General features: G+C 39.7%; 1 protein-coding gene across 1 annotated transcript in view; it reads left to right on the forward strand.

Annotated features, from left to right (window-relative positions):
• The window catches only part of MYH15 (myosin heavy chain 15), a 149,456-nt gene that overhangs the window by 131,846 nt on the left and 2,913 nt on the right, over window positions 1–14,697 (forward strand). The window contains exon 39 of the mRNA XM_077884155.1: window positions 13,995–14,090. Within this exon, the coding sequence (XP_077740281.1) occupies window positions 13,995–14,090 (96 nt within the window). The remainder of the gene's footprint in view (window positions 1–13,994; window positions 14,091–14,697) is intronic.

A 14,697-nucleotide genomic window follows, 5' to 3' on the forward strand; every position in this document is an offset into this window, starting at 1 on the left:
CGGAGGCGCGAGCGGAGGCGTCGTGGCACACGCCACCTGGGGCCCCACTCGCATCCTCCGCATCCTCTGGTGAGGCCCCCCCCAGGTGCAGGCCCCCCCAGGTGAGGCCCACCCAGGTGCGGCCGGGGACACCCAGGGTCACCTTCTAGCCCCCCCTGCGGCGCCGTGCAGCTGACGCAGGCCTAGAAAAGCCACCTGCGTCCGGGCGGCCCTAGTCCTGCCGGGGCTCCCCGCGGGCTGTGGCCCCCGAGGAGGCGGAGCCCCTCAGCAGGCGCGGCCTCAAGGCGTGGGTCGAGCTGCTCCGCCGGCTTCTCACCGAGCGGGGCGCCTACCTAGGCGGGTTGGTCCCCCGCTTCTGACCCCCTGCTCCACCCCACCTGCGCGGGGCGCCCCCTGGCGGCGAGGGAGCCTGAGGGCCGCGTCCTCTGTCCTCCCGAGGGAGGGGGAGGAGCCACCTGTGCGGGGGCGGATGACTTGCTAATGACTTTTCTTCTCCTTTCCCTGCGGATTATTCATACGCTCCCTCTGTCTCCTGCAGGCAGGGTCGTCTGGAACAGACCGAGGCCTTCCTGCTCTGCTGGGGTCTGGCTTTGTCCTTCCCAGCAGCACCCCATTGGCCCCTGGCGCGCCCAAGGGCGGATGGTTCTTCGTCTCTTCCAAGTGTCTGCGCGGGGCTTGGGGTGTATCGGCTCACTCGGGCCGTGATTTTCGGCCGTTAAGTCGGATAACACCTGTTGAGCGCCTGTTTCGTGCAAGCTCTTAAGCGAGGCGCTGTGGCTTTAAGGAGACATTAGAGAGCCCCCCGCATCCCTTGATCTCAGTACTTGGTTTTGGAATATTCAAGAGAGATGCTGACTCAATCCAATCTGTTCTCCTTTAACATCAAAATAACCACCAGGACTATGGGGCGGGGTGTTTCATGATAGCACGTCGTTGGTGCCAATTGGAAATGTCATTTTGCAAGGGGCCTCAATATGCTTTTCATTTCCTAGGAAAAATCCTCTGGGAATATCCTCCTACACTGGAAAGGGACACGAGTGTGACCCGGACCACAGTCGTTCTATGGCCAGTCCCCGTGGGGCATTATCTTCCCTGGATGTCCCTCCAGCATGTGGAAACTCATCCAGTTTTCTCTCTCTAGTACCCAGAATAATGTGCTATGAAGGAGGACATAAGCCACTGCCAGGTGGCTCAGTGGTTGAGCATCTGCCTTTTGGCTCGGGTCATGATCCTGGGGTCCTGGGATCGAGTCCCACATCAGGCTCCTTGCAGGGGAGCCTGCTTCTCCATCTGCTTGTGTCTCCGCCTCTCTCTGTGTGTCTCTCATGAATAAATAAACAAAATCTTAAAAAAAACAAAAAAACAAAAAAAAACAGGACATAAGACCAGGAACTTATAACCGTTATAGAAGGTACAGTTTTCCTGCACCCCCCATCCACCTGCTCCACTTTATCTTCGACTGCTTTCTATATTCAAGGATCTATGTATAGATGTTAATTCGTACAAACCTAATGACAGATATAGTATCTTCATTTTTAGAGAGAAGAAACAAAATGTGACTTGGGGTAGCTTCTCCGGGAACCAGAGGCCAGGATGGAGTTCTAGAAGTACAGGAGATTTATTGGACCCAACACCTGGAAAGACAAAGGAGACGGGGGGGGGGGGGGGGGGGCAGGCAGCATCAGGCGGGGAAAGCTGTTGGACCACAGTATGAGTGTGACACCCGGAAAGGAAAGGGTGAAGGGAGGGGATGGACTAGGGGCTTGAGATTCGCAGCTCACCTCCGAGCACTTTCCAGCAGCAGGATTGCCTGGAAAGGAGCCCGGGTTAGGCGGAACCGCCAGATCCAGCTGGCCCAGCAGTGACCTGGCTGTAAATGCCACAGCAGATCCCAAAAGTGCTGCTGCCGAGGTTTGCAGTTAGGTGCCCTCCTCACAGCTGAAGGGCAAGTTCGAGAAGGGAAATCTGAGCCTCGCCCAACCGTGGCTTCCACAGGCCCGAGATGGGAGCCTAAGCTTTTGCCTTAAGTGGGAGGAACATCATGAGCATTAGCAGCCCCTTCTAGACTCCTTCGGTTTTCTTCTTTGGGGCCCTTTACCAGCACAGTGAATTTTCTTGCCTCCCTAAATTGTTTTTTTTTTTTTTAGTAAATATTTACTTTTTATTTTTTATTTATTTATTTATGATAGTCACACACACACAGAGAGAGAGAGAGAGAGAGAGAGGGGCAGAGACACAGGCAGAGGGAGAAGCAGGCTCCATGCACCGGGAGCCCGACATGGGATTCCATCCCTGGTCTCCAGGATCGCGCTCTGGGCCAAAGGCAGGCGCTAAACCGCTGCACCACCCAGGGACCCCCCCTAAATAGGTCTTAAGCAATTAAACCGCTGTTGGTTTTAGAACTTCCTATATACACACAATTCTATGACCCTTCAAATTTCTTAAACCTGGGAGGGAGAGGGATAGGCAGATGAAAGCAGAGTAGATTTTATTGAAAAAGTAGCATTTCTTGGTCTCTGCCTTAGCTTAAAATTAGTAATTAATTTTCCACTGTCAGATTGTACGTTAAGGTGGGGTGGGGGAGCATTCTAGGCAATAGAAATGGCTTGGTTAACACTTTATTTCTTCACTTTGTATTTATAGATTTTTCTTTCTTATTTATATATTTATATTGAGATAAAATTGGCACGTAACATTGCATTAGTGTTGGGTGTACAACATAGTAATTTGATGTTTGTTCAATCATTGTGAAATGATTATCATAAGTTTTGTTAACATCACCACGCATAATTACAAAATTTTATTTTTCTTGAGATGAAAACTCTTAAGATTTACTCTCTCAGCAACTTTCAAATATACAAGCGTCTGCCTTCAACTCACGGGGTGATCCCGGGGTCCTGGGATTGAGTGCTTCTCCCTCTGCCTATGTCTCTGCCTCTCTCTGTCTCTCATGAATAAATAAATAAAATCTCAAGAAAAAAAAAAAGAATGCTGCAATAAACATAGGGGTGCATGTATCTTTATGAATTAGTGTTTTCATACTCTGGATAAATACTCAGTAGTGGAGTTCCTGGATCATACAGTAATTATTTTTTGAGGAACCTCCCTGCTGTTTTCCACAGTGGCCGCACCAGTTTGCATTCCCACTAACAGTGCATGAGGACTCCTTTCCCTCCGCATTTTTGCCAACGCTTGTTCCTTTTTTTTTTTTTAATTTTATTTTAGATGTTCTCATAGGTGTGAGGTAATATCATATAGTTGTTTTGATTTGCATTTCCCTGATAATGATGTTGAGCATCTTTGCATGTTTCTGTTTCTCTGTTCCTCTGATTTTTGAAATCATATTTTTTGTTTTGTTCTGTTTTGCTATTCAGTTGTGGGAGTTCTTTATGTATGTTAGATATTAATTCGTTATCAAATATAGGATTTAAAAATATTTCCTCCTATATCATGGGTTGCATTTTCATTTTTTTTTTTTTTTTGCATTTTCATTTTTTTATTGTTTCTTTGCTGAATAGATTTTTAGTTTGCCCTAAACTACAAACTTAGTTTGTAGTCCCACTTATATATTTTTGCTTCTGTTGCCTTCGTTTTTGCTGTCAAATTCAAATTTCATAGCCAAGACCAATTTCAAAGAGCTAACCCCCTGTTTTCTTCTAGGAGCTTTATGGTTTCGGGATTTCACATCTTACATTTAAGTCTTCAAGCCATTTTGAGATAATTTTGTGTATGGCATAAGAAAGTGGTTTAGTTTCATTCTTTTGCCTGTGGCTGTCCAATTTTCCTAACACCATTTATTAAAGAAACTCTCCTTGTATATTCTTAGCTCCTTTGTCATAAATTAATTGACCATATATATGTGGATTTATTTCTGGGCAGTTGGTTTCACTGATCTATGTGTCTGTTTTTATGTCAATGTCATACTATTTTGATTACTATAGCTTTATAATACAGTTTGAAATCAGGAAGCATGATGCACTGAGTTTTCTTCTTTCTCAATTTCTTTGACTATTTTGGGTGTCTTGTGATTCCATACAAGTTTTAAAATTGTTCTGTGTCTAAAAGATGCAATTGAAATTATGATAGGGATTTCCCTGAAACTGTAAAACACTATGGGTAATATGGGCATTTTAATAATGTTAATTATTCTAATCCATGAACATGGAATATCTTTCCATTTTATTTGTGTCATCTTAAATTTCTTTTATCATTGTCAGGGTTTTCAAGGCACAGGTCTTTCATCCCTTTGGTTAAACTCATTCCTAAATATTTTATCCTTCTTGATGCATTTGTAAATGGGATTGTTTCCTTTCCATTTTTTAAGATTTATTTATTTATTTTAGAGAGCACAAGCAGAGGGAGGACAAAGGGGGAGTGAGACAAGCAGATCTGGGGTTCAATCCAAGGACCCTAAGATCATGATCTGATAGCTGATCTATTTCTATTCTTTTTCTTTTTCTTGCCTTCCATGATCTGAGTTGAAATCAAGAGTCAGTGGCTTAACTGACTGAGCCATCCAGGTGCCCCAGGAATTTCTTAATTTCTCTTTCTGATAGTTTGTTATTATCAGAAACACAACTGATTTTTGTATGTTTTTATATCCTGCCACTTTACTGTTTATGATTTCTAATAGTTTTTGGTGGAATCTTTAGTGGTTCTTTCTTTTGTTTTGTTACATGTGCTATTATATTATCTGCAAAGCAAAACAGTTTTACTTCTTCCTTTCTGATCTGGATGCCTTCTATTTCTTTTTCTTGCCTAACTGCTCTGGCTGGGACATCCAGTAATATGTTGAATAAAAGTGAAAAGAATAGGCATCTTTGTCTTGTCCCTGATCTCAGAGGAAAAATCTGTTTTTTATTGAGTATGATGTCAGCTGTGGGATTTTCATATACAGCCTTTATTATCTTGAGATACAACCTTCTATATCCACCTTGTTGAGAAGTTTTATCATCGATTGATATTGAATTTTGTCAAATGCTTTTTCCCCATGTATTGAGATGATCATATGATTTCTATTATTCATTTTGTTAATGTGGTGTATCACATTGACTTGCAAATGTTGAATCATCTTTGTACCCTTGGAATAAATCCAATTTGATCATGGCATATGATCCTTTTAAGATATCATTGAATTCAGTTTGCTAAATACTTTCTTGAGGATTTTTGTATCCATATTGATCAGAGATACTGGCCTATAATTTTCTTTATTTTTTTTCTCTCTCTTTCTCTCTTTTGGTTTGATATCAGGGCAATGCTGGCCTTGTAAAAGGTGTTTGGAAGTGTTCCCCCTCTTCAATTTTGGAAAGCAATTTGGGAAGAATTAGTATTAATTCTTCTTTCAACATGTGAAAGAATTTACCAGTGAAGACATCAGGTCCTGGGCTTTTGTTTGTTAGGAAGTTTTTTATTACCAATCCAATCTTTTACTAGTAATTGGTCTGTTCACATTTTTTTTTCTTGGTATTGAGCTTTACTTACTTATTTTTATCACTTTTTTTTTTAATCATAAGAAGTGTACTCTTTAATCCCCATCCCCTAATTCCCTAATCCCTCCACCCACTCCCCCTTTGGTAAACATCTGTTTGTCCTCCATAGTTAATAGCCTGCTTCTTGGTTTGTCTCCTCCTTCTTTTCTTTATTCATTTGTTTTGTTTCATAAATTCTACATATGAGTGAGATTATATGGTTTTGGTCTTTCTCTGACTTATTTCACTGAGCATTATACTCTCTAGATCTGTCCATGTTGTTGTAAATGGCAAGATTTCATTCTTTATTATGGCTGAATAACATACCAATAATACGGCACATATTCACGGTTGTGAATATTCACAACCACATCTTCTTTATCCATTCATCTATCAAAGGACACGGGGGCTGCTTCCACTTCCATAGTTTGGCTATTGTAAATAATGCTGCAGTAAACAGGGGTGCATGTATTCCTTTGAATTAGTGTTTTCTTATTTTTTGGGTAAATACTCAGTGCAATTCCTGGATCATAGGATATGTCTATTTTTAATTTTTTGAGGAACCTCCATACTGTTTTCAGAGTGGCTGCACCAATTTGCATTCCCACCAACGTGCAAGAGGTTTCCTTTTTCTCTAGGTCCTTGCCAACATTTGTTGTTTCTTGCTTTTGATTTCAGATTTTCTATTTATTCATGCTTCAGTCTTGGTAGGATGTATATTCTAAGAGTTTATCTATTTCTTTTAAATTATCCAAATTTTTAGCATAAAACTGTTTATAATAGTTTTTTTATGATCCTTTGCATGACTTTTTTTTAAACTTATTTATTTATGATAGTCACAGAGAGAGAGAGAGAGGCAGAGACACAGGCAGAGGGAGAAGCAGGCTCCATGCACCGGGAGCCCGATGTGGGATTCGATCCCGGGTCTCCAGGATCATGCCCTGGGCCAAAGGCAGGCGCCAAACCGCTGCACCACCCAGGGATCCCCTTTATGATCCTTTGCATTCCTTTTTTTTTTTTTTTTTTTTATGATAGTCATACAGAGAGAGAGAGAGAGAGGCAGAGACAGAGGCAGAGGGAGAAGCAGGCTCCATGCATAGGGAGCCCGACGTGGGATTCGATCCCGGGTCTCCAGGATCGCGCCCTGGGCCAAAGGCAGGCGCCAAACTGCTGCGCCACCCAGGGATCCCCTTTATGATCCTTTGCATTTCTGTTGTATCACTTGTAATGTCTCCTCTTTCATTTCTAATTTTATTTATTTCAGTCCTCACTCTCTTTTCTTGGTGAGTCTAGCAAAAAGTTTATCAATTTTAATTAAAATTTTGTTGTTGTTAAAGTATAGATGGCAAAAATATATTAGTTTCATGTGTACAACAGTGATTTGACACCTCTAGATGTTATGCTATGTTCTCCACAAGTGTAGCTGACTATATTCCCTGTTGCGCCTTGCATCTCATGAATTATTCATTACAAAGCTGGAAGACTATACCTCCCACTCCCCTTACCCCTTTCTGCCCATCCCTCCACCACTGGTGACCACTAGTTCTCTGTATCTAAGATTCTCTTTTTACTATGTAGTTTCTTCATTTTGATTTTTAGATTACCCGTATAAGTGAAATCACATGGCATTTATCTTTCTCTCTGGCTGATTTCACTTAGCATAATACCCTCAAGGTCCATGCTGCAAATGGGAAACTTGCATCCTTTTTTATGTCTGAGTCTTTTTTATGCCAAACCGCTGCACCACCCAGGGATCCCCTTTATGATCCTTTGCATTCCTTTTTTTTTTTTTTTTAATTTTTTTTTTTTTTTTTTTTTTTTTTTTTATGATAGTCATACAGAGAGAGAGAGAGAGAGAGGCAGAGACAGAGGCAGAGAGAGAAGCAGGCTCCATGCAGGGAGCCCAAAGCGGCACTCAATCCCGGGACTCCAGGATCACTCCCTGAGCTGAAGGCAGAGGCTCAACCACTGAGCCACCCAGGCGTCCCTCATTGGAGTTTTGATTTGCATTTTTACTGATGATTAATGATGTTGGCCATCTATATGCCTTCTTTGAGAAATACCTATTCAGATCCTCTGCCCATTTTTAAATCAGATTATTTGGTTTTTTGGTGTTGAGTTATGTAAGTTCTCCATAAATTTTGGACATTAACCCCTCAATAGGTAAATCATTTGCAAATATGTTCTCCCATTCAGTAGGTGGTCCTTTTGTTTTGTTGATGGTTTTCTTTGCTGTGCAAAAGCTATTAAGTTTGGTCTAATCCCAATAGTTCATTTGTGCTTTTATTTCCCTTGCCTAAGGAGACATATGTATATATCCATTGCTAAGGCTGGTATCTAAGAGATTACTGCATATGTTTTCTTCTAGGAGTTTTATGGTTTCAGGGCTTACATTTAAGTCTTTAATACAGTTGGAGTTTATTATTGTGTATAATGTAAAAACAAGTGGTCCAGTTTCATTCCTTTGCATGTAGTTGTCCAGATTTCCTAGCACCAATTATTGAAAAGACTGTCATTCTTTATTTTATATTCTGCTGCCTTTGTCATAGATTAACTGACTATATAGCTGTAAATTTATTCTGGGACTCTCTATTCTATTCTATTGATCGATGTATCTATTTTCATGCTAATACCACAATGTTTTATTATAGCTTTATAGTATATCTTGAAATCTGAGACTGTTATACCTCCCGTTTTGTTCTTTCTCAAGATTGCTTTGGCTATTTGGGGTCTTTTGTGGTTCTACAAATTTTAGTATTATTTGTTCTAGATCTGTGAAAAATACTACTGGCATTTTGATAAGGAGTGCATTGAATCTGTAGAATTGTTTTCTTAGTTTATCTTTCTGTTACTTCATTATTAGTATACAGAAAAGCAACAGATTTATGTATATTAATTTCATATATGGCCACTTTACTGAATTCATTTATTCATTTCTTCTAGGTTATCAATTTTTTTGACATATAGTTGTTTATAGTAGTTTCTTATGATCCTTTGTTATTTATGTGGCATCAGCTGTAATGTCTCCTCTTTCATTTCTAATTTTATTTGAGTCCTCATTTTTTTCTTGGTATGTCTAGTTAAATATTTATCAACTTTGTTTATCTTTAAAAAAACAGCTCTTAGTTTCATTGGTCTTTTCTACTGTCTTTTTAAAAGATTTTATTTATTTATTTATTTATGAAAAAACACACAGAGAGAGGTAGAGACACAGGCAGAAGGAGAAGCAGGCTCCCTATGGGGAACCGGGTGTGGAACTCAATCCCAGGACCCTGGGATGCTGACCTGAGCCAAAGGCTATGCTCAACCACTAAGCCACCCAGGTGCCCCTTCTATTGTCTTTTTAGTTTTTACTTCATTTATTTTCATTCTGATTTTTGTTATTTCCTTCCTTTTAGTAACATAGGTCTTTGTTTTTTCTTCTAATTCCTTAAGGCATGAAGTTAGTTTTTTTTATTTGAGCTCTTCCTTCATTTCTTAATGTGGACATTTATTACTATGAACTTCTCTATTAGAACTGCTTTTGCTGTATATCATAAGTTTTGGTATGCTGTATTTCTATATCCAATTTCCTCAGGGTATTTTTTTTAAAATGGAGAAAAAGAAAGTTTATATTGATAAGAGGTAATACCCAAAATGAAGAAATTAGAGGTACAAACTTTTATGTGATGAACACTATAGCATGAGAGTATTTTAAAGAATATTTTATTTAACTTGAGAGATAGAGTTTAGTAATTTATTAGTTGCATATAAGCCTTCAAGGTATTTTTTTTATTTCTCTTTTGATTTCTTCTTTGACCCATTGGTTGTTTAATGATGTTGTTTAATCTTCATATGCTGGTGAATTTTCCAAATTTATTTAATAATTTCTAGTTTCATACTGTTGTGGTCAGAGATGATATTTGGTATGATTTCATTCTTTTAAATTTATTAAGACTTGTTTTGCAGTCTAACATATGATCTATTCTGAGGAATGTTGTGCACATGCTTGAGAATAACATGTATTCTGTTGCTTTTGGTTGGAACATATACAGTCTGTTAAGTCCATCTGTTCTAATGTTTTGTTTAAGGACTATGTTTCCTTAATGATTTTATGTCTGTATTATCTATCCATTAATAAAAATCGGGTATTCCCCTCCTATTTTTATATTATTGTTTATTTTTCCCTTTAGGTCTATTAATATTTGCTTAAGAGACTAATATTTGCTAATAGGTAGATGTTCCTATATTGATGCATATTTACAAATACTATATCCTCTTGTTGAATTGACCCCTTCATCATTATATAATGGCTTTGTCTCTTATTAAGATCTTTGTCTTAACATCTGTTTTATCTGATAGAAGTGTAGCTACCCCACCTTCATTTTGGTTAACATTTGCAGGGACTATCTTGCTGGATTCCTTCACCTTTAGTCTGTGTGTCTTAAGAGCTGAAGTGAGTCTCTTGCAGGCAGCAAGTAGATGAGTCTTGTTTCTTTATTCATTTAGCCACTCTGTCTTTTGTTTGGATAATTTGTTCCATTTATATTTAAGGTAATTATTGATACGAATGTACATAATTACCAGTTTGTTAGTTTTCTGGCTGTTTTGTGATTCCTTTGTTCCTTTCTTATGTTCTTGCTTTCTTTGTGATTCGATGATTTTCTGCAGTGTGGTTAGATTCCTTTCTCTTATGTATCTATTATAGATTTTTGTATCTACTGTAGGTTTTCACTTTGCAGTTACTGTGAAGCTTACATAGAACAACCTATATTTATAATAGTCTATTTTTTTAAGGATTTATTCATGAGAGAAACAGTGAGAAAGGCAGAGACATAGGCAGAAGAAGAAGCAGGCTCCCTGTGGGGAGCCTGAGGCACGACTCAATCTCAGAACTCTGGGATCACAACCTTGCCAAAGGTAGACACTCAACCACTGAGCCACCCAGGTGCCCCAATAATAGTCTATTTTAAGCTTCAGTTGGGATGCATTCTAAAGCTCTATATTTTTATTCTCCTCCCTAATCACATTTATGTTTTTGATGTCACAAATTACATATTTTTATCTTGTGGATTCATTAACAGATTTTGGAAGTTTTGTCTTTTAACCTTCACACCAGATATATAAGTTATTTACCCACTATCATTACAGCATTATATTATCCTGAATTCTACAAATCCTTAACAGTGAGATTTATACGTTCATTTTCCTGTTATTAAGTAGTGCCCTTTCATTTCAGCTTATTGAAGTCCCTTTAACATTTCTTGTAAGATCACTCTAATGACACTGAATTCCTTTAGTTTTTACTTGTGTGGAAAACTGTTCATCTCTCCTTCAGTTCTGAAGGACAACTTTGCCAGGTAGAGTATTCTTGATTGAGTTTTGTTTTTTTGTTTTTTTTCCTTTCAGCTCTTTAAACACATTATGCCATTCCCTATTGGCCTGGAAAAGGTTTGCTAAAAAATCTGCTTATATAGTCCTATGGGGTTTCCCTTGTAGGTAACAAGTTGTTTTTCTCTTGCTACTTTTAAGATTCTTTCCTTGTCTTTGACTATCTAATATTGTGCATGTTGAAGTCTCTGAACTTCCTGGATCTGGATGTCTTTTTCTTTCCCTGGGTTAGGAAAATTTCCTGCCATGATTTTTTTTCAAATGTTTTCTGCCCCTTTCTCTATTGTCCTTCTGGGACCCTTATAGTGCAAATGTTAGTCTGTTTGATGTTTTCCTATAAGTCTCTTAAGTTATCTTCACTTTTTTTCATTTTTTATCTTTTTGCTGCTCTGATGAGATTAATTACACTGTCCTGTCTTCAAGTTCACTGAACCTTTCTTCTTCTTCCCCTACTCTGCTGTTGAACCCCCTTGTTGTACTTTTCAGTCTACTTACTGTATTCTTCATCACCGTGATTCCATTTGGTACTTTGTTATATTTTCTGTCTCTTTGTTGAAATTTTCACTTTGTTCATTCATTCTTCTGAGCTTGGTGAGCATCTTTATGACCAATATTTTGAACTCTTTATCAGGTAAATCACTTGCCTGATTTAAAAAAAATCATTTATCAGGTAGATCTCTTTTTTCTGAGATTTTATTTTGTTCTTTTGTTTGGAGAACATTCCTCTGTTCCTTCATTTTCTTTGCCTCTCTGTACTAATTTCTATGCATTACCTAAAAGATACCTCTCCTAGTCTTGAAAGAGTGACCTCATGTAGGAGATGATCTTTATTGTTTAACACTGCTCTAGCTCTTGGTTGTTTCTAAAACCTTTATGATTATCCAAGCAATCTTCTTTGTTCCTAGTGCCTCCCAATAACTGAGGGTGTCCCAGACTATTAGTGTCCCAAAGGGGGTGGATCTAGGTACCTAGATGCAGGCTCATTGGAAGCTGGCTCCTTAGGTTGAAGCTTTTAAAATATGCAAATATATCTCTTCTAGAGGAAAACCAGGAGATAGACATTTCTGTTTTTTTTGTGCTAAGCCTTGGGGTACTAGCTATGTAAGAATGATTTCTTTGTTTGCTACGAACCCATTGATCCTGTGAATACAAGTCCTGTTGGCCATCAGAGCCAGGCTGCCAAGGGATGTGTCTTCTGGGCAGAGCTACAAAATCTAGGGCACTAGATCTGTGCACAAGCTCCTTTCTTGTCAACATCAGCAAGCTAGAGTGAAGCAGATGGAAAGCATAAAGCTTGCTCCCACCAGCTTCCCAGTCTCTGGAGAAGATTGTAGTCAGCCCCTTGATGTATATTAAATTAGAAGCCAGCTTCTTGGTCATAGCTAGTAAGACAAATGAATTGGCCTCTTTTACAGAATGATGGCATTTAAGTACGCTACTTCTATGTTGTGCCATGGTAGGGGAGACGGCAGCTGGTTAATCAGTTTTTGTTGTAGTCCTATGGGACCCATGAGCATAAGTCGCACTGGCCACCAGAGCCATGCCTTCATGGGGTATTCCCTCGGCAGCAGCCACAAAACTAAGGTGCCAAACACACCTTTAAAAGCTCCTTTCTGGGATGCCTGGGTGGCTCAGTGGTTGAGCATCTGCCTTTGGCTAGGGTGTGATCCTGGTCTGGGGATTGAGTCTGTATCTGGCTCCCTCTGAGGAGCCTGCTTCTTCCTCTGTTTCTGCCTCTCTCTCTGTGCCTCTCATGAATAAATAAATTGTTAAAAAAAAAAAACAGGCTCCTTTCTGAGAGATATCAGAAACCTGGAGTGAGACAGAGGGCAAGTTTGAATATGATGCCTACCTTCCTCTCCAGCCTCCAGAGAATATCACAGTCAGCTCCTTGATGTGTATTAAATTAGAAGCCTGCCCCTAGCCTGCAGCTACTAAGATAAGCAAAGAGACCTCTTTAATGGAAAGGCTAGGTGTTTCTATCTGTTGCCTCTGTGCTGTGTCTGGGGGAGGGGATATTGACTGAACTTATAAAGGAAGGAATAAGCAGGAGAGCTCTGAGGTAATAGGAGATGAACATAGTTGGAGTGGAGGAGGTTTCTGGAAGGCAGTAGAAGGTAGGTGGAAAGACCATGAAAGTCACCAAAGGTGTTAACATTTGATGAAAGAGATAAGATGAAAACAGGAAAATAATTTGAGCAGCAAGGGTAGGTCTTGATTAGATCAGTATCTCAACCATCAGCCAGTTGAAATATTCTTCTTTTGGGAAGGTCACCAGTTCCAAAATGGAAATACTCTAGTTAAAAGGTCATGGGAAAGTGGAGAACATATAGAATCTTACCTGCCCTCCTGTTTCCTCAGAATACCCAAGGCTCTGTAGAGCACAGTTGAGAAACACTATCTTACTAGATTTCCTTTCTCTATCCCATGCCTGGATTGCAATGGAAGCAATGAGAATGTATACATCAACATCCCCACAGCTCATAGAATTTTCCAATCTCTGCTGATGCCCACACCAGAATTCCGGAAAACTTACCTTTTCAATAGTTTCATTATCCAAGGCCAAGAGTCAGTTAGAAAGTTCAAGGGAAGAGTTGATTAGTGAGAGAGAGGGACTGGTTTCTAACAATGGTACTTCATTCCTACTGAGAAACCACAGGCAGGTGTAGTAGCTTGGTTAGGATAGGAGGACTGCTGACTGAATTGAAACTAGTGGCTTTAACTTCTATTTCAGCAAAGGCGATTGTGGAGTTCTGTGGCGGATAAGGAGCAATGGCTGTTAGTACTCAGAGCTGTGCTACTTTCTCAAAACTTGGGATGAGGGGCAGCCCGGGTGGCTCAGCGGTTTAGCGCCGCCTTTGGCCCAGGTCGTGATCCTGGAGACCCAGGATCGAGTCCCACGTCGGGCTCCCTGCATGGAGCCTGCTTCTGTCTCTGCCTCTCTCTCTCTCTCTCTCTCATGAATAAATAAAATCTAAAAAAAAAAAAAAAAAAAAAAACACCTTGGGATGAGTAAAGTTAGACTCATTTTTCAAATCACAAATCAGATATATTGTTTAATAACGTTTCCTAACTTTTATTTTCTCATGACGCAACTCCCAATATAGACTTCTGGATCATTCAAATCGCCTTCATATACATATCTATGCATTTCAGGTAGAGGAAGACAAGACAAATCTGAGCAGGATGCAGACTCTGATGGATAAACTTCAGCTACAAGTACAAAGTTACAAGCAGCAAATGGAGGCAGCAGTAAGTACTTGGGGCTGCTGCCGTCTTACAGGTTTCCTAGCCATTGTTTTTGATTAATGGAGATAGGTAAGCACTTTGTCTAGAGAAGACCAGCCCAGCTTAAAGTCTGTTCATTCTCTAGTTTTTTCTCAAATGAGAATTATCACCCATGCTCAGAAATTTTGCTACTTTTCCACTCCAGGGAGCCAGAGCTCTTACCCTCACATTGTGGTTACACTCAAATATGTGCATTGCAAGAAATGAGTCAAGTTAAGAATATGGTGTCATATAGGGATGGTGAATTTTTGGTCAGGTAGCCACCCTGGGGCCTTCCTCACCTCAGAACCTTGGGTGAGCATAAATGTGGCTCATAGTCCTTTTTCCTGATGAGCCTGGACATAACTATGGCCCAGACTACCAACTTTTGAAATGTACTTGCCCACCCTGGGTTTATAGCCATAGCTACATAGCATGTAATTCATTAGTGCCATATACATTGGCTTATGCCTAATATCTCTTTGGGATTTTGAATTATTTCAAAGATTCAGGCTAAAACCTGCTATGTCTAAAAATTACCTGTTGTATAATTTTTCAAGATAAACCTCCCTCTACTCAAAGGTAAACTAGG

This window comes from Canis aureus, chromosome 35 (genome assembly GCF_053574225.1).
Source record: "Canis aureus isolate CA01 chromosome 35, VMU_Caureus_v.1.0, whole genome shotgun sequence".
Classification (NCBI taxonomy): domain Eukaryota; kingdom Metazoa; phylum Chordata; class Mammalia; order Carnivora; family Canidae; genus Canis; species Canis aureus.